This window comes from Bos indicus x Bos taurus, chromosome 8 (assembly GCF_003369695.1).
Source record: "Bos indicus x Bos taurus breed Angus x Brahman F1 hybrid chromosome 8, Bos_hybrid_MaternalHap_v2.0, whole genome shotgun sequence".
NCBI lineage: Eukaryota > Metazoa > Chordata > Mammalia > Artiodactyla > Bovidae > Bos > Bos indicus x Bos taurus.
In genome coordinates this window covers 88,730,488-88,756,332 of record NC_040083.1, presented here as the reverse complement: position 1 = coordinate 88,756,332, position 25,845 = coordinate 88,730,488, and the positions used below count along the sequence as shown (strand labels likewise).

The following is a 25,845-nucleotide window of genomic DNA, read 5'->3' as shown; positions in this document are numbered from 1 at the left end:
GGGCTCTGAGGAGAAGTCATCAGGAGTGCACCGCATGCCAGGGAAGGAGAATGAAGCACAGGAGAGAAAAGGGGCCCAGGCCACGTGGGGAGGCAGCGGAGGAGCCGCAGAGAACCACGTCCCCACATCAAGGATATAAGCTTCTGTTTATTCGGTTACTTTCCAAATGTATACAATTCAAAGTAGAAAAATAAAAACAAAGTAAATCTTATAAAACACAAATGTTTACACCAGAACGGTCAAATGCTATCATGCTGGAAGATGACATCGGCCACACAGGCACACACGCTCAGAGTTTATTGCTCTTTGCCACGGAAAGAAAGCCTCCTCTTGTGGGCGTCTGGAAAGCAGGAGGTGGAGTGTGACGTCGGTGATGATAGGACCGTGCGGCCCACTTGCACCTTGACAGATGGCGCCAGGCTTGGCAGGTCTGCGGCAGCAGCATGTGGGGGCTGGGGGGCTGTGGTCACTGGCCTGGCTGCCCCCTGGCCACCCAGCTCTTTTCCAGTTGTAGACAGCTCAGTTAGGCCAGAGAGTCTGGGCAGGCAGAGAGCATGAGATGGAAGCAAAATGGAAAAGGAGATGTTCAGATGACCAAGACATCCTGGAGAACATTCTGCCTGAACAAGAGGTTTTCACCAGTGGCCATGGGCATTAGATTGTAACACGCTTGTCCTCTCAGCTCTGGGCTAGCCCAGCTCCATCCATAGCAGTCTGGGGCCCGTCCCTCCCTCCAAACTCTACCCAGTGTCGTGGAATGGTCCTCCATAGCCTTCTCCTCGAAAGAGTTAAGACAAGAGTAAAAAGGTACAGAAAGAAAAATCTCTGAAAATGATGCTTCCCTCAAGGAACAAAATTTTAAGAATAATTAAAAAAAGAAGTGTGATCAAGAGATGATTTTTGTCTACATTTCTAAAAGCGGAAAAGAATGCATTTAGCAAAAGTAAGTTTATCCCTGAGAATCTTAAGCAACGTAAGCCATACCTTTATCCTAATATACAACAAAATTCAGAAGATGTACATCTTCCAAATATTAAAACATCTGCTTTAGTAATTAAAAAAATAAAATGACCCAACACGCCAACATAATTAAAGCAAAATCCTAAAAAGTAATGACGTGGAAGGAAAGGTCCGTGCCAACCTGGACAACAGGTGATAAGTTACCAATCTGATAAACTAAAACGTCATTTCCAATCTGGAATTAAATTATCTTTCAGTGGCTGCTACGAGGAGGGGACGTTCATGGCCCTTCTTCTCAGACCAGTGGCAGTCTGGCCATCTTTCCGCCGCAGAGCGGCCGTGGGTGAGCCTGCGGGCGCGACTCCAAACGCGCCACCGACCAGGGAGGCCAGACTCGATGCTTGCTGTTTTCCAAAAGGACAAAGAGAAACCAAGTCACAAGTGCGACCCAAGAAAAAAGACACAGAAGGCTGAGGTTTGCTGACGACGGCTACCTACGCAGCACTGGATGGAGCACTGAACTGGCAACACAGAGACCCTGCGGGCGGCCGGAGCCTCAGTCCCCGTCCGCATCCGAGTCGGCGAACTTCAGCTCGCACTTGACGTCGAACGGCCGGTCCCTGACCGGGAGCTCGTCGATCTTCTGCGAGTCCTCCCGGTCAGTGGGCAGCCGGCTGGCCATCGTGTCCTGCTCTGTCTCGTAGCCGGTGTCCAGGGCTGGCTTGGGCTGTCCCCCATTCTGCTGGGAGAAGCTGCCCTGCTCCACCAGCGTCTCCTTCACACTCTGCTCAAAGTCTGAGAAGTCCGACGTGGGCTTCTTCTTCCCGAGGAGCATGGCCGAGCGGAATTTCAAGCACTGTCCGGGCAGGTAGCCCTTATAGCAGTTGTAGGAGACGAGGCAGAGGAAGAGGGCGAAGAAGAAGAGGAAGAGAAACATGAGGAGGCGGTTGTCACTGGACTTTAGATACAATGTCTTCTCCGAGTGGACTTGCGGGACCGTGTTGATGACAATCTTTGGTTCGCAGGACGTACTAGTGGGTGCCACGGGGCTGGACGGTGGGGGAACAGCACCCAGCGTGGTGACCTGCACGGCTGGGGTCTGAGGAAAGGAGACTGGGGTGGGCCCCACTGACACTCTGGGGGTGATCCGACTGCCTTCTGTCCGTGTGGCTGGAGAGGTAGAGGCCACTGTGGTTCGCTGGACCGTCTTGACCTCCAGAACATGCTTGGCCACCACCTGCAAGATCGTCTTGTTCTTGACCTTCTCCTCCGACAGGCACTGATACACCCCACTGTCTCCTTCCGACAGGTTGAAGATGAGCAGGTTCTTTCTGCCTACCAAGCTGTACTTGGGGCTTTCGGCCTTGAGCACGCCGTTCTGGAACTTCCATACCACCCGGGCCAGGTTGGACTTTTGGGAACATTTGAGTTCTGCTGTGCCGCCATGCTTGAAAAAATGCTGCAGGTAACTTTCTTTAATTTTATCTGGAACATTAAAATAAATGTGCACAGCATCAACAACCCTGCTCAATACTTCTCTCAAAAATAGGTCAACACGTACAAGAGGACACAAGAATTTCACCCAGTGGAGCAACATGGAATCTTCCAGAACAGCTAAGGAGATAAAGACATGCGTGACCAAAAAGCAAAGATGAGCTCCCAGTGGCAGCCCTGGGGGACGGGGAGAACTCCCAGGCCAGGCAGGCTGCACAGCAGCCAGCTGTGCCTTCTGGTGGCGGCGCCAAGTCAAAGGTATCAAACTTCTGCTAGCAGCTCGGTGGGCCTTGCCCCCTCCTCCTAAACCTGTCTTAACTGATGACATCTGTCAGGTTAGGGATGGGAGCCCAGGGCACACCTGCCTTCAGCTGGAACATGCCTGACCTCCTGGCAGGGGTGGGATGACCTAAGGGGAACGGGAACTAATCTCTCCTGAGCACCTCCCTCCGGCTCACAAGAAGTGTGTATGCATGTATGCTCAGTTGCTCAGTTGCACCCGACTCTTTGTGACCCCCAGGCTCCTCTGCCAGGCTCCTCTGTCCATGGGATTCCCCAGGCAAGAATACTGGAGTAGGTTGCCATGCCCTCCTCCAGGGGATCTTCCCGACTCGGGGATCAAACCCATGTCTCCTGCATCTCCTGCATTGCAGGTGGATTCTTTATCCACTGAGCCACCTAGGAAGCCCCACAAGAGGTGTGGCCCCAAGCTAAGCAGAAGAAAGAGGCATATCAAGAGTGGACGTCACGGTTTGGGATGAGAGTGCCTTCCAGTAAACACACTCTGCATGGCTTCGGCATCCTGTTTTGCAATACAAGGGACAAAGAAACATCACAGGGGTCTGCCACGAGATACTCGACCTCTGTTCCGAGTAAAGAAAGAAAAACAAAACGTGCGAAATGCTACATCAGCAAAGCGTCATGAAATGGTTAGGAGACCCGGCTGCCCCTAAAGGGGAGGTGGCGGGGACGGGCAACTTACCAGGGCAAGTGGATGCGTCCCCATTCATTTCCTGAATCAGTCCCCTGAAAGACAACGGGGCACAGTTACAGGGTGCACACGCGTCAGGCCGTGGGGCTGGGCTGGGCACCAGCTTGCCACACACGGTACCTGCTGGGGCTGTCAGTCTGGTGCAGGGCGACACAGGCGGCCACGGCCGGGCTCCAGGCGCAGTAGGGGTCCCGGGCCAGCACGCAGTCCTCGCAGGTGCCATGCTTCCCGCAGAAGGCCACAGGGGCCTGCACCACGCCCGAGTTGGAACCGGCATAGACAAACTTCCTGCCCTGTGGGTGTGAAGCAGACAAGCGCAGGGGGCATGGGGTGGGGGCAGCCTTCAAGGGCCGGGTGCTTCTCTAGCTCACAGGGAATGGTGACAAGGCATCTCCCCGAGCTTCTCGAAGAGGCAGTGTACGAGGCCAGGTTAGGTCCTGGACAGATCTGCATAGCAGCATTGTGACATCATGGGCTGTGTGTGGTTTTGTGGGCTGGGGGGAGTCCACAGACTAACTCAGAGTACACTGGGCCTTGGTCCAAACTCCTCCTCCTCCTTCCGAGCACCCACCCTCACCCTACTTGCCAGAAGTGCTTCTCTGCACCTCCTCTGCCAGCTCCATGCGCAGGAAGATGCACTAGCCTGACACTTCCGGTCGCCCTCCCAGCCTCACTAGGCAAGAGGCCACAGCCTCCAAAACTCAGCTCGTGTTCCCAACACGTGAACCCCAGCACAGAGACGACACATGTCAGTGTGTGAATACAGCGAGGCCGCAGTGAACGTCAGAGGAAAGCAGAGTTTTAATAAACAGAGTAAGACAAGTGAGGAGGCAGTCACTGCTCTCGCGTCGACATTTACGAGAAATGAATACAGCTAGGGAAATGGAGAGCCACGCTCAGAGTGGCCGTGAGTGTCAGTCGCTCTGTCGTGTCTGACTTTTTTGTGACCCGTGAACTGTAGCCCTCCAGGCTTCTCTGTCAATGGGATTCTCCAGGCAAGAATACTGGAGTGGGTAGCCATTCCCTTCTCCAGGAGGTCTTCCCGACCCAGGGATTGAACCTGGGTCTCCTGCACTGCAGGCAGATTCTTTACCATCTGAGCCACCAGGGAGAGGAGCAGAGAGCAGGGCAGGATCCTCTGTGCTCCGCAGCACTGGGCCTGGGACCCATCCCTCTCAGGCTGATGGCCCCAGAGCCCACAACACAGAAGGAAAACTGGGTGCCATTGGGCAGGCTGATTTTTCTCATTGAGCTCAACTACAACAAAGGCTGCCCTTTGGCGTCCACCTGAAGCCCACCAGGAGACTCAGGGCTGGCGATTCAGAAGCTCAGCATTTTCTCTCTCCTTCCTGGTGAGTCACTCTCACCTTGACATTCTAGAAAGGCCTTTGTTTAATGTCAAAAGATTGCCAAGTTTACATGACGCTTCGTATTTGAAACTCAGATGAGACACAGCCTCTGTCCTCGGAAACGCGTTTTCAAGTAACCTGTCTGGCTGGAGTGCAAAGTCCCTGGGTGACCCCAGATCCCCTGGCCTGTGATGTCTCGAAGGCCCAGGGGTCACAGACCCACCGTGTGTGAGCACAGTTGAGAGAGAGGGCAGTGCCCCTGTGATGGCGTCACACTGTGAAGACAAGTGACAGAGAGCCAGGCCCAGTGCTGGCCTGTCCACGTAGGCAGAGACCTGGGCACTGAGGCCAGGAGCACCCTGTATTCGTAAGAAGGAATCAGGACGACATCTCAGATCACAGTTGGGATCTGTGACTCGGAGGAGAGGAAAAGTTTGCTGGGATGACTGGCCCAGCGGGCAACTTCAGCAGGATCCTATAGAAGGGCCCTGGCGAGGGTGTGGACACTCCTGCAAAGTGGGGCAGGTGGTCTGGGTTGGGGAGGGGGCAGCCTGTCCCAGGCTGGCTCCATCCCCCCGCCCTACAGTCCACTCAGCCTCCAGCCCTTGCTCCCCAACAGGGCAGGGCTGAGCCCCCATGACTGCACCTGACCCATCCCAATGAATGTGGAACAGTAAAGTGGCCTGAGACCTCATAGCAGGGACCGCAGCAGGCAAGGCCCATGGGTGGACACCAAAGTCAGTGGGCAAGAGGGAACTGGGTGTCTATTTAGCCTCAGAGCATTACTTGCTCAGTCATGTCTGATTCTTTGTGACCCCATGGACTGTAGCCCACCAGGCTCCTCTGTTCATGGAATCCTCCAGGCAAGGATACTGCCATTCCCTTCTCCAGGGGATCTTCCCAACCTAGGGATCAAACCCAGGCCTCCTGCATTGAGAGTGGATTCTTTACCATCTGAGCCACCAGGGAAGCCCACAGTTGCCCACAGCTAAGCGTCAGCCACTGCGGGGGCTGAATGTGGCCCCCAAACTCTTCAACCCCTCCCTCCAGGAGCTGGGGCTTGGCTCCTGGCCCCCTGGGGTGGGCTGCTCCCACTGACCACAGAGTGTGGGGATAACACAGTGGTCCAGTGGCTAAGACTACATACTCCCAATGCTCCTGGGTTTGGGCCTTGGTCAGGGAACTGTATCCTGCATGCTGCAATGAAGATCCCACATGCTAAAAGTAAAACTGGACGCAGCCAAAAAACAAAACACAAAAATCAAGAGGTCACACTGACTGCACCTTCCTGAGACAAAGGTCATCTCCCCAAAATGCTCAACATCAATCTAAACACAAGAAACACCAGGTATGCCCAAAATGGAGGGGCATTCCACAAAATGCTGACCAGTGCTCTCCAAAAGTGTCAAGGTCACCAAGATGAGGGCAGATGGGGAGCCATCCAGACCGGGGGTACTGAGGAAAGGTACCAAGGCCACGTGTGGCCCTAGAGTCAGAAAGCAGGTCATGGGAACGTGAGGATCGGGAGTGTGGAGGTGAGTTAGGGTGCTGCTGCCAGCAGACCTGCTCAGGTTCGATAGGAGCGCTGGGGAAGGGCTGCAGGACTACTCCACCTCAACTCTTGCGTGAGAGAAAACAAGCCGGCCGGGGACCACCTGGCTCCTGTGAGATGTGCTGAGTATGCACATGCTCAGGCCCCCACCCTCTGGGGGACTGTGCCCTCAGCTGCAGCACTGGGCTCTCATCTCTGGGTCCACGCGTGGGTAGTTGTGGGTGGATGTGGCCAGAGCTGGAGGGACTCCCGCCTTTGCTGCACAGGTGGTATCTCACCATTACAGAATGTTCCCAGAAAAACCACACTTAGCCTGGCCCCTGGACGCAGGGCACGCCTGCCATGTACACACCAGAGACGAGAGCAGGCCTGTTCATGCAGCAGGGGAGAGACAACCCCAGTGTCTACCAGGGGGTGAATAAAGCAGATGGGTATGCACAGGATGGAATGCTACTCAGCCCCAAACAGGAAGGAGATCCTGTCAGCTGCTACAACATGGATGAACCTTTAGGACCTGATGCTCAGGGAAACAGGCCCACCTCAAAAGGACGAATGTTGTCGGATTCCACTGACACGAGGTGGTTCTTAGAGCAGTCAAAGACACAGAGGTGGAATGCAGAGGGGTGGGTGCTAGGGGCTGGGGAATGGGAGGAAGGAGACTTCGTGGTTAACGGTATGGGGTTTTAGTGTTGTAAGATATGAAGTTCTGGGGATAGATGGGGAGGAGGGTTTCACAATGTGAATGTATTTAATGCTTCTAAGGTGTACACGCAAAAATAATTAAAATGGTACAATTTATGAAGTGCATTTACCACAATGCACTTGTTGTGAGAGGACAGGAGGTAGAGACAAGGGACTCCCCGACCTGGTGGAGGCTGTGTGCCGGGCCATCCTGTGCTCCCCCAGCCCTGTGGTGCCTGCTCATTAGCTTTCTGCAATGAGGACCAGGCATGAGTGACCCAGGAGAGCCTGCTGGTGGGGAGTGGGGAGGGAGGAACTGGTGTCTTTTCACCCCAAACAGCCGCTTCCTGCTGCCATGGCAGCACAGCCAGCATTCCAAAGCCACCCTGAGCCCACCAGCCCAGGAGGTGTGGGACCCCATGACTGCACAATGTGTTTTCATCTGTTCTAGGCAAATGAGCCGGGCCCCAGCGCAGTGGGGGCTCCTGTGGGGAAAGGTGATTCCCTCCCTGGGGCTCCAGGCTCCCTCCCGGGGTGCCAGCCTCCCTCCTGGGCCACTTGACCATTCCTGACTGCAGGGAGTGAGCAAAGGACTGATCTGTGAGACCTTCCAGTAGGCGATCCTGCCCCCATCCTTCCCGTGGGATCAGTGACCACAAAGACTTGGGTCAGGATGGCAGGGCCAGCTGGGTCCAGGAATGATGTCTTGTGGAGCAGAGCTGAGCCCTGCTCTCACCACATGTCCACTCTGGGGGCCCGGCCTTAGTTCTGATGAGTATTTGACCATTTGGAGGCCTTAAGCGTGCTTGGCTGAAGCACCCAAGCAACATGGTGGTGGCAAGAAGGGCGCCTGGGTTTCCTTATTTCAACAAATTGTACAGGAGAGCGTGGCGAAGGGTGGCCAAAAGCACTGCTCGAGAGGCACAGATCTAAGTCTGCGAGCCTAACTCCCCCAGGCTATTCTGTCTTCCTTCCCTTTCAGAATTGGAGGGAGAAGACACACACTGCAGGGGCCGAGAGGGGAGGGGACCCTGCAACAGGAGACTGAAAACCAGATGCAACTCCTCAAGCTCATGATGAAGGGGAGAGGATGAAAGCCCACGTGCAGCATTTGCAAATGCAAGCCTGACCAAGACGTCACCTTCTTTTCTTTCTCACCTGCCTGTCAGGGGCCCAATCCTGCTGCCCACAGCCCCGGGGCTGAGGAAGGGCTGAGCCTGGGCCCTACAAGCCACATGTAGCTCCCACCAGGACCCAGGGCAGGGAGGATGTTCTGGGAGGCCAGAGGAACAACCTCTTGCCAGCATGAAGGGAGGAAAGCTCAGGAGTGCTGTGGGTCCAGAAGGAAAATCTCAACAACAGGGTGACACCATATGAAGTGGGACAGGCCAGTCTGGTGCCCCTAAGCCAGGCTTTACAAATGGGGACAGGTGGGAGAGGCTGAGTGATGGGGGGCCCTGCGGCAGAGGGGAATGTGACATGTGGCCAGGTGGCCAATTTCTGGTGCTGACTAGAGTCTATCAGCCCAGGGGCCCCAGCATGGGGGACGTCACAGGGCAGGGCTGGGACCCTCCCAGAGGCTGCCAAACTTCACTGCACAGAGGAGGAAACAGAGACAGGACTGCCCCGCCTAGGCTCACAGCCACGCACCTGGAGCTGGATGTGGACGAGGCCACATGAAGCCAGGCCCGCGCTCTGCTCCATACTCTCTACCCCAGCTGTAAACCGGGAGGCACGTTTCCCAAAGGCCGCCTGGTATACACAGCTGAGGACCGTCTGTGGACTGCAGGGCAGATCCAGCCCGCGTGCTGCTTCCGGGCAGCCCACCCACTAAGAACAATTTTCACATACCGAAATAGTTGAAGAAGAATCAAAAGACTAACATTTTGTGATATATGAAAATTTCGGGGACTTCCTTGTGGTCCAGTGGTTAAGAATCCGCCTGGCAATGCAGGGGATGCAGGTTCGATCCCTGGGTCGGGAAGATCCCCTGGAGAAGGGAATGGCAACCCACTCCAGTATTCTTGCCTGGAGAATCCTGAAGGACAGAGGAGCCTGGTGGGCTATAGTCCATGGGGTCACAAAGAGTTGTACACAACTGAGCGACTAACACTTTCACTTTGTCTTTCCTGTACCCCACAGCTCACGGAAGAACTTTCTGTAACAGCCTGAAGGTAGGTTCATCTGGGCCAGATGGACGACGGGGCCTGCCTGGCCCAGCCCGCCCTGAGGTCACTGAAATGTGGGGCTGTCCTGCCAGCCCCCGGGGACTTACCTTCTTGGAAGACAGCAGCAGGCTCTGGATGGGCTCGAAGTCCTGGAAGAGCTGAGTCTCCTCAATGATGTGGATGTCATTCTCAAGGCTGATGGCTTTGTGCAGGGCTCCCCGGTCTGCAAGGTGAAAGCTGCATGTCAGTCCCCAGGAGAAGGGGACGGTGCTGGCGCTGTTGGCCACAGCAGCAAACAGTCACCCTTCTGCCTCCCGCACCTTCCCCCAACAGGAGGCTTAGAAACAGATGATGTTTTTGCGTTAGACTCACAAAGGGAAGAGTCATATGCAAAATAAACAACTGGACACCCAGCTGGCATGGGTCATCCCCATCTTTTTCAGAAAAAATAAACAGCTCTTTGTTAAGTCCAATACTCCCCATCAGAATGGTCGACACTGTGTCATCCAAATAAATGTGACGTGGTTCTTGGGCACCACAGGCCTCTGGGGGTGCCAGCCCACCAGGAGCCCCAGGCAGGGGCAGCCAGCGGCTGGGCAGCACCCAGGGCTGACCACAGAGCCTGCCCACTGCTGCTGCTCCTTTGCCTGGTCACCATTTCCATTCCAGGAAACTTGTGTTGGCATCTACGGGCCACCAGGAGAGGTGTGTCTCCCACGGCAGGTCAGGACAGGTCTCGAGCCCAGTTGTCACTCAGGGAGGCAGGACATGCCTGTCTGCAGCTCTCACCTCACCTCCATGGCACCACCTGGCCTCCCTCTACACCAGCCCAGACCATCAGACCTGAATTTCTAGATCTGGGTCAGGACCTGCATTTTTAACTGGCGCTCCAGGTGTTCTGATGGTCACAGAGATCTGAAGCCACCCAGGTGTGGGGACTTCTCAGAAATCTTCCCACACACTAACAAATCCTCCCACTACTCGGGCACCCGGGCGAGATGCTGGCTCCGTGTGGCAGAGATTAGCTGGTCTTCATTGTTTGGTTGCTCAAGTCGTGTCTGACTTTTTGCAGTCCTATAAACTGTAGCCCACCAGGCTCCTCTGTCCGTGGGATTCTCCTGACAAGAACACTGGAGTGGGTTGCCCTTGCCTTCTCCAAGGGATCTTCCCAACCCAGGCATTGAACCTGTGTCTCTTGCGTTGGCAGGTGGATTCTTTACCACTGAGCCACCACTGGACGTACCCGTGTTCTTACCCAGGGACCCACCTGTGCTGACAAACATGACGTCGTGGATGGTTCCATCCAGGGCCCGGGCCCTGTCCACCACAATCTGCGTGTAGTTCACGTCGCCTTTGATCAGCCGGGGCCTACTGTCTATCGGGGTCACGGAGTCGTCCATCAGGGGGTGGTCTTTGACGAACTGCAGGGTCTTGTCCGGCAGGTTGAGCGAGCTAGAAAAGTTGGCCGCCCGTGCCTCCCGGTTGATACACTGCAGGAAATAGATCAGCCATTACCGTGGGCACTCGGGCGCGCAGCATGCACTCATACAAGAGTCGAGGCTTCCCCGAGGTGTAGAGCTTGGGAGTACACTGTGGATTTCTTGCCAAGATGGAAACACTGAGCTGACCTTTCCCCAGGTATCTGAAGACACAGTTATACAGCAGGTAGGCAATGCAACTGTCTTTTTCTCCACAGGACACAATGGTCTCTCGTGATACATAGTCAATGAAGTTATTTTCATCAACTCATAAATGAAAAAAAATCGTGTCAGACGTCTGAAACTGAAAACCACACATTTCTCTTTTGATAGCTCTCCCAGAAGAGAAGCCTGGAAAAATGGCTAAAAACAGTCCAGTTATAAATATAAACAGCATAAAGGTCGAGAGCATGAAGGTCCTTTTTTCTGTCCTAGCTCCTAATTTGTGTACACCAAAATTCACGACCACAGGTGAATGCCTTTTGCTTAATGACATGCAGGAAAAGAACTGACCCGCCAGCGACGGTGCACCCACAGAGGGGGACGGTCCTGGGAGGGAGTCCCAAGCCTCAGGCCACTCTCCCAGGTCACAGTCCCACCTGTGGACCACGTACACGGCCCGGCTCACCAGGCCCATCATAAATGGATGCCTCACATCAGCCTAGATACCCACACCGATTTCTACATAAAATTTACTACTTTTAGGGAAATAAAAAATGTGACTCATATTAACGAATGGAGAGTAGCACTCATCTCTCTGCCAAGAAATCATGTTTCTCTGCAAGACACAGAAAACGAAACAGATCTAATTCTATTGTGCAATGTTAATCCCACAAAACATCCGGTGCCAGCCAGAACACCTTCTCGTTCGGGCAGTTTACAGCAACGGCTGTGACACAGCACACTGATGAGAAGGACCCAGGAAGCAGAGAGCGTGCCCCCAGCCCTCCCCGCTCCCAGGGGGAAGTCCGTGCCCACTCACCGCCCCGGGCCGCGGCGTGGGCACAGCCCCGTTGTAGCGCACCCACTTGGTGTGGGACTGCTCCACCGTGGCGCTCTGCATGTACTTCCCACGGGAGAAGACCGCCTCAGCCGTGGACAGGTTGTAGGCGCACACGGCCGACAGCCCCACGTTGTTCCTGGGGAGGAGGGGGTGACGTGACTGCCCTGAGGCGGGGGGCAGGGCACGGGTCGGGGGAAGGAAAGTGCGGTGAAATCACCCCACCCCTGCCCGCCTGGAGCACTCACAGCTGCGGGGTGAAGACCCCGTAGAACACGGGTTCCTTCAGGTCCGCAGACCTGAGGACGAAGACATCCCGCAGCACGTTAAAGACGAGGTTGCTGTCCGGCCGGGAGCAGATGAGCCTGGCCTTCAGGAAGGAGGTCCACTTCTTCTGTAAGGTCCTCAGGCCCCCCTGGTCCCCCTGGAACCCCAAATACATGTGCAGTGAGAGGAGGGGAGGCTCCCCCCAAACATGAGCCGGTGACGAGGGATGTACTCCAGCCCCGAGCAGCTCTGCCTCAGTGAAAGGAAGCTGAGGCCAAAAAGGAAAGCCGGCTGCAGACCACCAGTGACCCCAGCAACCCCTTCCGTGCCAGCTCAGGTCATGGATTAAAGCACAAAACCCAACCCACAACAACACCTCAACAAGCAGTCACCCAACTGCAGACAGAACAACTGTTGGATTCCGCCCGCCCTCGGCGTCACGAAGTAGACGCCCTGCTGTCCTCCTGCGCGGTCACCGCTTTAGCCCTTTGGCTCACATGCACCTCCAGACTCAAGACCCATCTGTGAGCGACCAGCAGAGCCAGGGGCTGGTGGACACACAGGCTCCCCAGTCTGTCTCTGGCCAGTGTGCTTAGACAAGGTCTCCCCTAAAAGGCATTCCTCAAGGAGATCAGATTTTTACTTCCTTCCAGCTCTCAAGCTATCTGCTGAGATCCTCTGGACCTATCAGGTTCCCCAAAGCACTCTTTAGTGAACGGAGCACTAAGCAACAATCATGGAACACTCCTAACATGACTGGGTCTGGACAGAAGTACTGAAACTCTGAGTACTAGACACAGAAGATCATGAAACTGAAAGTGTCCACACTCACTCTGGACACAGTGAAAACGCACTCCCCAACCTTTATGTTGGAGTGGAAAAACCCCTAATTACAATGTGAAAGTGGAAGTGTTAGTTGCTTAGTCACATCCAACTCTTTGTGATCCAAGGGACTGTAGCCTTTCAGACACCTCTGTCCATGGAATTCTCCAGGCAAGAATCCTGGAGTGGCTGCCATTCCCTTCTCCAGGGGATCTTCTCAAACGAGGGTCTCCCACATTCCAGGCGGATTCTTTACCGTCTGAGCCACCAGGGATAGATTTTGGTTAATACAGTACAGGAAAACTAACTTCCTATAAACTGGGAGAGATTTAAGGAATGTGTTAAGAACAGAGCCCTGAGGACAGAAAGCCAGTCACTGTCACACACGGGCTGGTGCTCCTGTGGTCCCCAAGGCGACCTGTAGGAAGGATGAAGGCCGAGCCCAACAGCCCATCCACACCACTATCTGTGGTGTGGATGAATATGAGGAAGGAGACAGGCACCTCAGAGGAAGTGTGGAGCCCAGGTGACGTGCTCTCCCCAAGTACAGGAACCAAAGAGAAAAGCGGGGGTGGGCTCACCTTGCAGACCCTCGCTATCCGGGGGATCATCAGCTTGAAGACAAACTCATACTCCACAGACACCTCCGTGAAGAAGAAGTACACCCTGTCGTCCCCGAGGTCCTCGCCCTCCGGGCTCTCTCGCACCACGTCAGCAAACACGAAGCTGGGCTCTGCAGGGACGGACGCTGTGATTAGCCCCGTGCACATCAAGGGCCCCGGCACCCCCCGTCAGAATGTGGGAGGCTGCCTGTGCCATACCCCACACAGACTCCAGGGCCTAGGGATGGTGACGGGGCCCATCTTGCCCTCCTCAGGCTAAGGAGAGGCTGGAGGTGGGGGTTCTGACACACAACCTCCCAGTCCAGCCCAAGAACTGAGGGCTGGATCTCTAAACTGGCAGGCAGCCTGGAGGCAACAGGGAGCCAGACCCCACCATCCCTAGAGACTCACTGGGAAATATGCTTTTGCTGGTTTAAACAGCCCATCCCTAACAGAGACAAACTCCTGACCACCAGATCCAGGTGCCCCAAGGCTCTAGCAGGCTGGCCAGTGCCCAGGAGAAAAGTCTCCTGTGAGTAGCTGTGAGCCATCTGATTGCGAATCCAATGTGGACACGTGACATCCAGGGATAACGGTATAATGTCACGTGCTGATCTAACAAGCCCAAGGTTGTCAATCTGAGCCTTCCAGATCTATTTTCTAGGAAGGGTAAAGGCAAAGTTAAACCAGCTCACAGGTGGCACTAGTGGTACAGAACCTGCCTGCCAGCGCAGGGGACGTAAGAGACACAGGTTTGATCTCTTGGGTCGGGAAGATCTCCTGGAGGAGGGCATGGCAATCTCCTCCCATATTCTGGCCTGGAGAATCCCATGGACAGAGGAGCCCAGTGGGCTGCAGTCCACAGGGTTGAAAAGAGTCAGATGTGATTTAGCACACAACCAACTAACTTAGCAGAGAAGAAAGCAAGCCCCCAGGTGCTGGCAGTGGAGCCCCGAGTGGTTCCAGCAGAACCCCCACCTCACCGGGCCTGACATGAACCCCAAGACACAGGAAGGTGAGCCGCAGACGCCTTCCCATGAGGCTGGGAGCCGGAAGAGGGCGAACTAGAACGGGGGCTCTGGTGGAGAGGGAGCCACCCCAAGCACAAACACACCTTCCACCACGCGGCCCGCTTCTTACCATTAAGCCAAGGAATTGCATACTCTGTCCTCAGAGGACTGTGCGTAGAATTTCGGGAGATGATAGGTTCACTTCCCAGAAAGTTGTACGACGTCCCGGAATAAAGCTCTCCATCTTCAGTGACCCAGGAGGAAAGAGGAAAAAGGGATCGACACTAGTGTTGGTGACACGGCGATGCCCCCGCACCACTTCTCCTTCCAACCTGACTCAAGGGAACAGAGACACCACCGCCCTGCTTCTGGGTGCATGTTTCTGTTTCCTGAGTCTTCTGTTTCATTTCTGGACGTGGGGGACTTTGTGCCCATGATAAACTGTTTGGGGCAACAAGCGACAAGCAATTCCTGCATCCAGTAAAATGACAAACGCATCAGTGGGTGCACAGGGGGCCCTGGCTTGCTGGCCCTGGGTGTGAGAGCGCAGTTCAAGGCAGGCCACGGCTCAGTCACAAACGTCCTCTGAACAGAAGCTTCCCTCAACCTGCCCGACTCATCCAGGTGGTCTGCACAGGCGACAGATACAAAATAACCTGTCTCCAAATCTAACCAGAAGACTGCGGAGGTGGCTGTCTATCCTACTGAACAACGAATCCAAGAGCTCTAGAGAGACTCCTGGACCTTCTGTGTGGACGGTGAATATGGGCACCAAGCAGAGGGGGTCACTGCAGAGGAGGAGGAACGGGGCCGCCTGGGTCCAGGGGGGCCAAGCCGGGAACGCACACCGAGAGCAGGACTCACCGACCATGACAGACGTGTAGCTCTGTGCTGGGTCAAAGGGACACCTTCCTTTGCCATCTTCATTTTTCCCCAGAAATTTGAAGGATGTTAAGTTCTATAATTGAGCAGAAAGGAAGAATATCATAAACGTCTGAAGTCCTGCAGTCACCCCGATCATGCTTCTTAGCTGGACCATTTAATCTTCAGACTTGCTCTTCTGGGGAGATGGAGGGGACAGCACATATGCTGTCACCAGCTGTCCCAGGTCTGGAGGCCAGCACCTTGGCAACTTCTATCACGCTGGCACCCTCTGACACCCTCGAGAGCACCTCAAGGTCCTGGAGCCTCAGCTGACTCCCCTGTAAGACCGAGACAGTCAATGCTGATGTCTCTAGGGTCGCAAAACAGCCAGCGCACAAAATAGCCAGGGCAAACCAAACACAGGGTGTGCTCCGGAAGGAACTGGAAGGCCACATGCAGACTTTTAACATCAGTAAAGATGCCTTCAAAGCAGCGGGGGAGCAGGTTATCCAATGAACTGATATCAGAAAAAAGGAGCCAGAACCTCCACCACATCCTACCCACCGAGACACACTCCAGATGGATTGGTGACCAGAGTGTTAAAGATGGAACCATGCTGCACTAATGGGTGACCATTTCAGCCTTGGGACCATCTCTCTGCACCCGGCGAGAGAGCTCAAAGCCAAGAAAGGGGAAAAATAGACAGGTCCAGCACAGAGAGGACTGGACGGTGTCTGTCCACTGAAAGAATGAGAGAGATCAACAGTGACAAAGTGGGGGACATGAGAGCAAAATGACAGACAAGGCGTGTCCATCCCTGAATATGTGAGACGTTTGTACAAATGAGTAAAAACGCATCTCAGAGGAAAATGGTCAAAACATAGCAAGCTGGAGAAGAAAAAACCCAATGGCAGTGCAGACCAGAAAGGGTGTGTGTACTGCCAGCAACCCAGGAAGCACATGGCCATGAAAGTACGGTACCATCTTCCACCTGACAGCCTGGAGATTAAGAAGATGGACATCCCGACTGCAATGGGTGGATTAGTGGCCTCGATGTCTGTCAGAGCCAGGGAAACAATCACAGTCACAGAGAAGAAAGGGCTCAGGAAAAACTGTAGTTACATTTCTAACAGGCTGGTGGAAGCAATATTCAGATTTGCCACATCCCAGGTCAGCAGTTGTGAACTGGGGAGACAGTGCACTCAGTGTGATTCACTGACTGCATTTCAGCACGACGGCTGGGGAAGTGGAATGGGGACTGGAGGTTAGATCACGTTTGGGTGACAGCATTCAGGGATCACGGGTCACAGTTCAGCATGTCCACACGTGAGCACATACATGGATGCTCCCAACTGTACAGTCTACGTAGTTAGGACACATACATCAACTTTTCCGTTGGTTTGAAAATTTTTTAAAAACACTGGGGAAAAATAGGTCTAGGTTTTTTTTTTAGTTTATTTATTACTTATTTATTTATTTGGCTGAGTTGGGTCTTAGCTGCAGCACGAGGGATCTCCATTGCTTCACAAAGCAACATGCAGGCCATAGAGGACAGGGGTTTCAGTAGTTGCGGAGCACAGGCTTAGTTGCTCTGAGGCACGTGGGATCTTAGTTCCCCAGCTGGGGATTGAACCCAAGAGTCCAGCACTGCAAGCCGAATTCTTATCCACTAGACCACCAGTGAAGTCTCCAGGGCTAGGTTTAAATGAAATACATGATTCCCTCACCCCCACAACTGACATCTTTGTGGAATTTAAGCTTAAATTCCATACTCTGAGCATCCGACTAGCAGAATTTAGCCCTGAAATCCTTCACGCTGAATTTAGGGTTCTAGCAAACTAAGTTTTCTACTCTAGCATACTTTACACGTGGCAGGTACTCACCAAATCAGGGACAAACACTAGAAAATGTGCTTCATTTTTGAATCTGAAGTGCATTTAAAACACTCCTCCCCCCTCTCTGTGGTTGCTCCAAATGATTCATCAGATTATCTGAGTAAAAAGAGTGTCTCTTGTGAGTTGCTGCTGCCCAGTCTGCTCTCTCCTTCCAGATAGTTGTCAGCAAGGGGATCAGGAGTGGTGGGAGGGCAGCGGGAGAGTGGGGGTCCCTCTCCCAAGGACACTACCACAGCAGAAGGTGACTGACGAGGCTCAGGGGGAGGCAAGGAAGGACATGGGTGAGGGAGAGACGGGTCCTGCTTCTAAAACTGCTCATCCCCACTGGCATCATGTTGTCACTCCCTGGAGGGGCAGATTCCAGAAAAGAGGATCAGGAAACAGCTTGCACCCCAACAGCTGACACTGGATGGTGGTACCCCAAGACCAGACTGGTAGACGTGCTGTCCTAGTGAGCCCAGGCTGCCATGAAGACCTCAGACCAGGGGTGGGACTGCAACCACACACATTCGTGCCTCATGGTTCTCAGGCTGCAAGTCTGAGTGTTGTTGGCAAGGAGGGTTCCTGGTGAGGAACCTCTTCCTGGCTTGCAGACCTTCTCACCATTCCTCGCGTGGTGGGAGAAAGAGAGATTCTGGTGCCTCTTCCTCTTCTTAAAAGGCCATCATCCTATCGGATTAGGACCCCATCCTCATGACATGATTTAACCTTAACTACCTCATCACTGGAGGCATCTCCAAATACCATCATGTTCAAAGAATTAGGGCTCCGACATTTGGATTGGGGGAGACACAAACATTCAGCCCATAACATATATGATCCTAGCACATAGGAGCAAAAGTCCTGACTGTTCCACCTGACCAGGGCCCCTATGCAAAACATGTCACGGAGAAACAGGCAAGATCAGGGCATGATGGTGCTTCTCCTCATCAACACTGGCCTCCCCAGAAGGTCACCCCACTGCCAGCCCCACACTATGGGCCAGCGGCCCCATGAGTCCTGCCCCATGCACGCCCTCAGTCATGGTGGTTTATAGACAGGAAGGCTTAGAGGGGGCTGCTGAGGGGGCGGAGGCCTTGTGGGGAGCCACAGCTGCCCCAATTCCCACATGGGTGGCAGGAGAAAAATCCTCCTCGATTGCAGAGTAGAGCATACTCGGTGCTGCTTCGAGCCCCACTCCACTTCAACCACCGACCAGGGTGCCCGCATGCCTTACCAGGTGGTCACAGGCTGGCTGGAACGCATTGGTCCCGCACACGTAAAGGGCGTTGGTGCTGAGTGGCTGCAACACACGGATGTAGTTGAGGCATTCTGTCTACAGGGAAGAGACACGCACGGGTCAAGCACTGTGCAGGTTCCACCGGATGCCAACGATCCCAACGGCTCACCCTGCTCGCTCTAGAGCAGGGACCAGTCCTGAGCACATGCCCGACAGCAGCTCCTCACAGCTCGCTGACCACCTCAGGCCTCAGATGCCTTCCATTTCCACAGGCCAGCCCTGCTCTGCCTGGCACAGTGCAGGCAGGCTCCATGAGATCTGACCCCAGATTTGGGCAATCCTATTTGTGCAGCTGGCCCGTGTGCTTCAATTTCTGCAGGGTTCATGGGCTGCTGTCAGGTGCCAAATGGACTTTACCCCAGTCACTGATTTACACGCAGCAAAGACGTGCTGGCCAGAAAGCAAGGCGAGCTGACCCTGGATCTCAGTGGATACCCAGCACAGGAAAAATGCATTTGCTCTTAGAGAACACACAAACCATTCACTATGATGGCAGACCCATGCGGGGGTGTGCTGTGCAGAGTTCCCTCTGCCTTCCTTTTCTCTGGGGGGCCCTACCCTTGACAACCTAATGCATGCAACTGGAAACAGTGCTGCTCAGGAGAGGGGTGTGCCCAGCCCGCCCAGCTCAGGGGAGAGGCAGGACTAAGGAGGGGCTCCCAGCCTGGCTGTACATCAGAGAGGCCCATCAGGAAAACCAGATGCCACTGAGGAACCCACTTGGCTATTTTAGACTGAAATGCACTGGGATTATATGTGGTAGCATCTGAAATTATCTCCATTCAGGAAAGGCTTCTTTTGCCATGATTGTTTTTAAACTGGTTGGGAAGTAATTCATACTCCATGAAAGAACTGGGAGGGACCCTTGTCCGCTGTACGACCTCCACGTGGGCCCAGCCCAAGTGCCTGTTGTAACTTAGGTCTAAGATAACTCCCTGAGACACCTGTTATTACATTACAATGCCTGCATTTTCCCTCGTTTCCAATTTAGTGACTTTCGTGACAGTGCTTAGTATTTTGCTAAAAAAAAAGTTTAGCCCAAATTTCTGTTTTTGTTTAAATTTTAATTGTTTTGAAATTAGCCACCAACTACTGAAACTGACCATAACTGAGCTGTCTTAACCAATGACCAGGGAAGATGGGGCTCTTGTACTTTGAGACTCTGACGTGGGCCCAGCAGGTGGTGGTAACCCAGAATTCTGGAGGGAGATGGACATTCAGCCCAGTGTTCCCCAGATGGACCAGGCTGTGCTTAGTTGCTCAACTGTGTCCAACTCTCTGTGACGCCATGGACTATAGCCCACCAAGCTCCTCTGTCCATGTGATTCTTCAGGCAAGAATACTGGAGTGGGTTGCCATGCCCTCCTCCAGGGGAATCTTCCCAACCAAGGGATTGAACCCGCATCTGCAGAGTCTCCTGCACTGCAGGCAGATTCTTTACCCACTGAGCCATCGGGGAAGCCCCATGCTGAGGTGCCCAGCATGAGGTACCTAGAGAAGGAGCAGAATCTCCAGGAATGGATAGATGTTGCCAAAAATCCTACAGCAACCCCTCCAGGCCACTGCTGTTCAAGGGAAGCACAAGCCCTCCCTGCGTTTTACACCTTTAGCCGGCAAACATCAGACATCATTTTCTATAGTCAAAGTTTCAGGCCATTTGGACCAATTAAACTCAGATTGACTTTAAAGTAATTTTCAAAAGCCTGGTATGTTTGGCACTGGCATTGAGAGCCCCAAGCTCACCATTTGGGAAAAGAGAAATGACCTGCAGGATCAGCAGCGATGAACACTCTGGGGCTACTCCGCACAAGTCGGGGCACTGGGGAGAGTAAAACAAGTAAGCCGTTCCCCAGGTGGTCTCTGAAGCTTGCAAAAGAAATTACCTGTTTTGACTTCCCCTTTTCTGCACATCTTGCTTTTTTATCTTCTGAAACCTTCCAATAAGCCTGTGAGGAAGAACCAAAGAGTCCATTTCAGTGCATGTTCCCCCTTTAATAAAAAGGACAGACTGGTATATAAATACACAGTTTACAAAGCACACATTGGTATTTGAAACATAGGTATTCCCTGAGGCATTAACACCTCCGATTACAAAGTGAGGCTCAGAGCAGACACTGCTGCACGTGAGCAGCAGGGGCTTCAAGAGTGTTCTGTGATCCTCACCCTACAGCCTGAAAGGGGGTCTGGGAGGCAGTTCCCAGATGACCATTACTCACTGCAAAACAACTGCGGAAACAAAATGACTGAAGTGGGGAGAATTAGTCATCAAAAACCTAAACTGCAGGCATTCTCTCTCTTTTTTGGGGGAGCGGGGTGCACACCACACAGCATGTAGGATCTCAGTTCAGCGACCAGGGATGGAACCCCTGCCCCCTGCAATGGAAGTGCAGACTCCTAGCCATGGGACAGTTGGGAAGTCCCTAAATAAACTGCAGGCACTTTCAAACATCAAGTGGGTGTTTTCAACCATTCAAAAGTGATTTTCGAGTCCAGTAAAAAGTCTTGATATTTACTTGCTCAGCGGAACAGCAGGGTTACGATGCTTTAAATTTTCTGTGATGGCAGCAGGTGAAAGAGATGGAGCCAAGCAGCTTCCTCAGGTCGAGCGTCTTTCTGCTGAGACTTGGGTTCCTGCTCCTTCTACACCAGGTGGGCGGGCACTCAGGCCGGCAGGTGCCTTGGCCCCTTACCCCCCCAGGGAAGCAACAGTCTTGCCTCACTGAAGGCTCCCACACTCCTGCCTCACTGTCCCCAGACGCCATATCTGCCCATGTGATAGTCCATCTCTGACACCACAATACATTTTCCCCCAGAAAACCGAAGCTGGCTTCAGGCACTCGGGGGTCAGGAAGCAGCAGGGGGAGCTTCTCCACAGCAGTGATGTGAACCCCCCAGGGACATGTCTTCAGAGAAAGGGGGGCCCTCATCAGGACCAGGATGCGTGAAAGCAGAACAAAGTCCCATTCCAAACAGTAGCTTTATTTTGCAATTAAAATGTACACAATTTCGTCATCTACAGGCAATGCCTGAGGATATGGGAACATGAACTCCGACAGGCCCTTAACCATGTTCTCAGGGGTTTCACTGAAGCTTGGCCTGGGGTCCTTTCACTTTTTTTTCTCTTTCACGTCAACAGGGCCCAAGCTTCTCGGTCAGTCTGAAGGGCCACAGTCAGGGCATTAACAGAGCAACAAAGACTCTAACTGAGCATCTATGTGCCTAGTGGAACCAGGGTGCTCCCAGCATGGGATTCTGAAAGGCGGTGTTGGCCTGAGTTGTCGAGGAGAGTGGGGTTTGACCAACACGAGGAGTAGGGCTGAGAGGGAGTCAGACCATGAGCACCCCTCTGCTCTAAGCGCCTTACAATTTTAAACACTTTATTTTCACAGCATAATGACTGCAATCTCATTTCTGTGAAACAGAAACTAAGCACTATGCCTGCCTCTGGAGATGAAGACAAACACAAGAAAATAAGAGAGGTCTGGGGCAGAAAATGCCTAAGATGAGTGTGGGCCAGCTTGATTTCAGAAAACAAGAAAATTACACCAACCACTTGGTGGTGTTTAAGGACTCAGGAGCCTAGGAGAGACTGCCAGAGGTTAGCAGGGGACAGTCTGAGCGCTGAGTAAGGGTCAGGCTGCAATGGCTTGAGACACTTCAAACGTTTAAATCCACGAGTCATGGTCATACTAAAAATAGTCTCCAAACCTACTGTCTCCCTTCAGAGAGAGCTTACTCATTAATTTGAAAACTAGTAAAGAAAGGCACAGATTTTAAGCTCTGATCCTGCCATTTCTGTGGGAACAAGCCTTGGGAGATGTGAATAGCTGGCGATGGGCAGTTCCCCTTCACAGACAATATTCCAGTGCACAGATGGAGAAGGTAGGGGCAAAATGTCCCATTCTGCAATTCTTGATGTGCTCTAGACTACAGCGGTCAAGAGGAAGAATGCCCACCTGGGAGGAGGATCCTGCCTCTCACAGGAGCCAGCCCAACACTGGGGGCCTGACAGGACTGAAAGCAGCTTTCCTAGAAAGTGGCCGAGGGTAGCTTCTGCAAATGGAGATTCAATGGCAGGGTGCCCGGCCACACAAACAGTCTGATTTCAATCCAAGCAAACTGAAGAGTCAAACATCATTAATGTGAGAGTCCATGAACTTTGAACACTATTTGATGACATTAATTGTCAGAATGCAGTAATGATATTCTGGAAAAAAAGAAAAAAGGAGTCCCTACCTTTAGGAGATGCTCTGGGAAACTTTTGGGGATGAAGAACATGTGGTTGGGAGTTGCTCCCACAGGGTGCAGAGGACAATGACAGGGATGAGAGGATGGGGGTGAACCCTTGTCCTGCAGGAGCCTCGAGGGGGTACAGGGGTCATCATATCACTCCCTCTGCTCCCGTGTGTGCCTAAGATTTTCTGTAGTAAAACATTCAATAATCCAAGATAAAAAGAGGGTCATCCCCGGGTGAGCTGCCAGCCTGGGGAGGACAGAGGCTGCCAGGGGAACACCCTGAGATGGGGCTCGTGGACACGGGGCAGGAGGGGAGCTTCTGGATAACAGTGCCCTTGGCCCTGGTGGGCAGGGCGGCTGCTCACTGGCTGTGCAGGATGGTCCATGGGACCAGCCACTGGGGTGAGGCTGCATGGCCAAGAAAGGGAATGCCACCCCAGGAAGAGCCCAGTGTATGGACTTGAGGAGAAAATGCTGGAAAGAAACAGACAGCAGGGGCACAGGGAGCCCACACCATACCTCATGCTGCTTCTTGGAGATGTTGTGAGCGTTTAAGGCAAACACGGCTTCCCGGGCACCCACAAACAAGGTGTCCTCATTCTCACTCAGCAGCAGGGCTGAGTAGTTGAAGATGCCCGGCTCGTGAAACTGCACCAGCTGTACCTCTGGGGAGGGCAGGGCAAGAGGAGAACGTATCAGGTATTTCTGAGCCTGGACACATCCGGAGCACCCAGTCTCCCTTGAGTGCACTGCCGACCCACCAGGGCCATGCCTGGGGTCTGCTACCACGGTGGCCAGGCCCGGGCCAAGGCCAGAACTCAGGCACCTTTGGGTGCAACAGACCGGCCGAGGCCACCACCAAGTGTGAGGCCACCAAGTAGCCATTGCGCTTGACCAGTGTTGTGGCATGACTTCCCTTCCTGCTCCCTCCAGCCCAGCTGAATTCCAAACCCGGCAGTGTGACCTCCCAGGAATGTGACCTTCTAGGAATATGACCTTGAGGCAGTATGACCTTATGATGTCCCAGGAGAACTCAGACCAGAACCTTAAACTGCTGACAACTGCGGTTCCCTCTGCTTCCCATCAAACTCTTATCTATGTGTATTTAATCACCCACAGATGAGGTTTATAAAGAATATAGCTATTTAGCATTTTCTTATTCAGAAAAAATCATTTATCTCAAAGTCTTATAAAAAAAAAATCTATTGCAGTGATTTAACCGAGCATTTTCTAAGGATAACCACCACAAACTTTAACAAAGCAGAGTAGCAGGTGACTTTTTCACTTATTAGGTAATTGCATCAATAGCTATTTATGAATATGAGGAATTTAAGGACTAGCTATTTAGAAGTAATATAAATGTATTGACACTCTTTCCTAGGGAGCTATTTCTTCTTTTTGACCACCCCAGCATCAATTTTAAACTTGGCTTTCCACGTATCACCAAGTTCTGCTTTTATTGAAGGCTTAGGTATTCTCGCTTTTTCCTCTTCTAATTTTCCAGTGTTGAAGAAAGATGTGCATGGGGTAGAGTCTCTCCCAGCACACAGTGCCTGGAATTCTGCACAAGACAGCTGAGTCCTGCAAGCACAGCTCACTCAGGACCACGGAGTCAGAAAGACTTCGGGGTCCCAAGGCAGAGCTCTCAAGACAGAAAATTACAGAGAAGCCAATAAACAGCAAATGGAAACAATTAGCCTGAAGCTCAGCTCCACACACTGCCTACTACAAACAGTACTCGGTGTGCTTTGTGCCTGGGCGGTGTGCACCAAAGGTCGTCAGACACAAAGAAGATAAACTTCCTTCACGCGCGCCTCCTGACTTAGAAACCAAATCAGGGGGCCAAGAAGAAGCCCTGCGAGTGTCTCCAGGTGTCAGAGCATCTCCCCAAAGTGGGAGTACGGGCCCTTTGTCCACAAACAAGGGCCAAGAATACGGACCCAGCAGCCAAGGGCACCCATGCTTCTCCACACCAGAGCAGGGAGCAGGGCGCCCATCCCCGTCAGGTACTGCCAGCACCTGCCACCGTTCTGCCCTCACCTCTGTGCTCCCAAGTGATCCTAGGTACGGGAGCAAATGCCACAGCCGTCCCAAACACCACGGCGAGGGCGGTGAGCAGCCCCCCAACAGGGCCACACATCCTCATTGGTCGGGGCTTCAGCGGGGGCTTCAGCAGCAAATGCTGGCGGGCAGCGGAGCCCACAGAGGGGGTCTAGGTGGTGGCCGCTCAGAGCCGCAGTGCAGCCCGGAGCTGGTGGGTGGCACGAGCCCGGAGGCCCCGCATTTCTCAGCACTCACTCTGGGTGAGGTCGGCTGCTCCACCAGTGCAAACGTGAAAGGCTGTGCTGCTCTACAGCCTTCTGAAGAAATTCTGGAAGAAAGTGCAAAGGAAAGGATGCAAGTCAGGATGTGTGGCAACAACGCCTGCTTTCTGTTCTCTCAACATCACCGCCCCCGCCCCACCCCCCGCCCATGGCTCTGCTTTCGCCACAGCCTCAGCCACGGACTCTTCTACGGAGGAACAGGGTGGTGAGACGTAAGGGGCCTCCTGAGAGGGACAGCCCCACACAGACATTGCACCCCAGAAGGCGCTACAGTCAGGGCTTTCTGCTCCTCAGACTGGCCTAGAATGCAGGACAGACACAGGGACCCGACCAGCAGGACAAACACATGCCTGGCTGCCCAGCTTCTTCCCTGTGTGGGCACCGTGCGCAGCTGGTAAAGTGATGGGAAGGAAGGGAACGGAACTGGGGTTTCAGTTTCCTGTGGAGACTCTGGCTTCCCAGTTCCTGTAATACTCATCAAGGATGATGGCCAGAGCTAAGACCAGAGAGCTGGGTAGAGGCTGAAATGTGTAAGCACACACACCTGTGCAAGCACACAAGTGCATAAGTACAGACATGTACACACACACCACATACACACACGTAGGGCCAGGTCGTGCAGGAACAGCTGACCTCCTGCAAGGGACAGGGCCATCCTGATGCCACCTCATGGAAAGAACAGGCCTGTGCTTAACAGAGAAACTTGGGGCTGGGGGTCCCCAGGTCTCCTGGCGCCCACCCTCTGTCCCTGCCCCGTGACCGCCTAAGTCCGGCTGCTGCCTGCTCAGACCGTGCACCATATGCGAGGTGAATATGGTGAATGTGCCTGCAGGTGAACCTGAGGACATCAGTGAATCGGAGCAATTATCGATA

The 25,845-nt window shown here is 53.4% G+C and overlaps 1 protein-coding gene across 2 annotated transcripts in view; it reads right to left on the bottom strand.

The window, feature by feature from the left end:
- SEMA4D (semaphorin 4D) overlaps window positions 1-25,845 on the bottom strand; it is a 53,114-nt gene that overhangs the window by 13,293 nt on the left and 13,976 nt on the right. Inside the window, exons 3-16 of one of the 2 annotated variants that reach the window (XM_027550363.1) lie at window positions 24,689-25,019; window positions 23,168-23,313; window positions 20,296-20,358; window positions 18,350-18,448; window positions 15,239-15,332; window positions 14,505-14,618; window positions 13,344-13,495; window positions 11,922-12,097; window positions 11,656-11,812; window positions 10,463-10,685; window positions 9,303-9,418; window positions 3,566-3,738; window positions 3,437-3,480; window positions 128-2,445 (exon numbers count right to left, since the gene is read on the bottom strand). In XM_027550363.1, coding sequence (XP_027406164.1) covers window positions 1,517-2,445; window positions 3,437-3,480; window positions 3,566-3,738; window positions 9,303-9,418; window positions 10,463-10,685; window positions 11,656-11,812; window positions 11,922-12,097; window positions 13,344-13,495; window positions 14,505-14,618; window positions 15,239-15,332; window positions 18,350-18,448; window positions 20,296-20,358; window positions 23,168-23,313; window positions 24,689-24,794 — 2,592 coding nt within the window. In that variant the 5' untranslated portion in view covers window positions 24,795-25,019 and the 3' untranslated portion in view covers window positions 128-1,516. Of the gene's footprint in view, window positions 1-127; window positions 2,446-3,436; window positions 3,481-3,565; window positions 3,739-9,302; window positions 9,419-10,462; window positions 10,686-11,655; window positions 11,813-11,921; window positions 12,098-13,343; window positions 13,496-14,504; window positions 14,619-15,238; window positions 15,333-18,349; window positions 18,449-20,295; window positions 20,359-23,167; window positions 23,314-24,688; window positions 25,020-25,845 lie in introns of those variants that run through there. The other variant, XM_027550364.1, reaches the window with a different exon arrangement.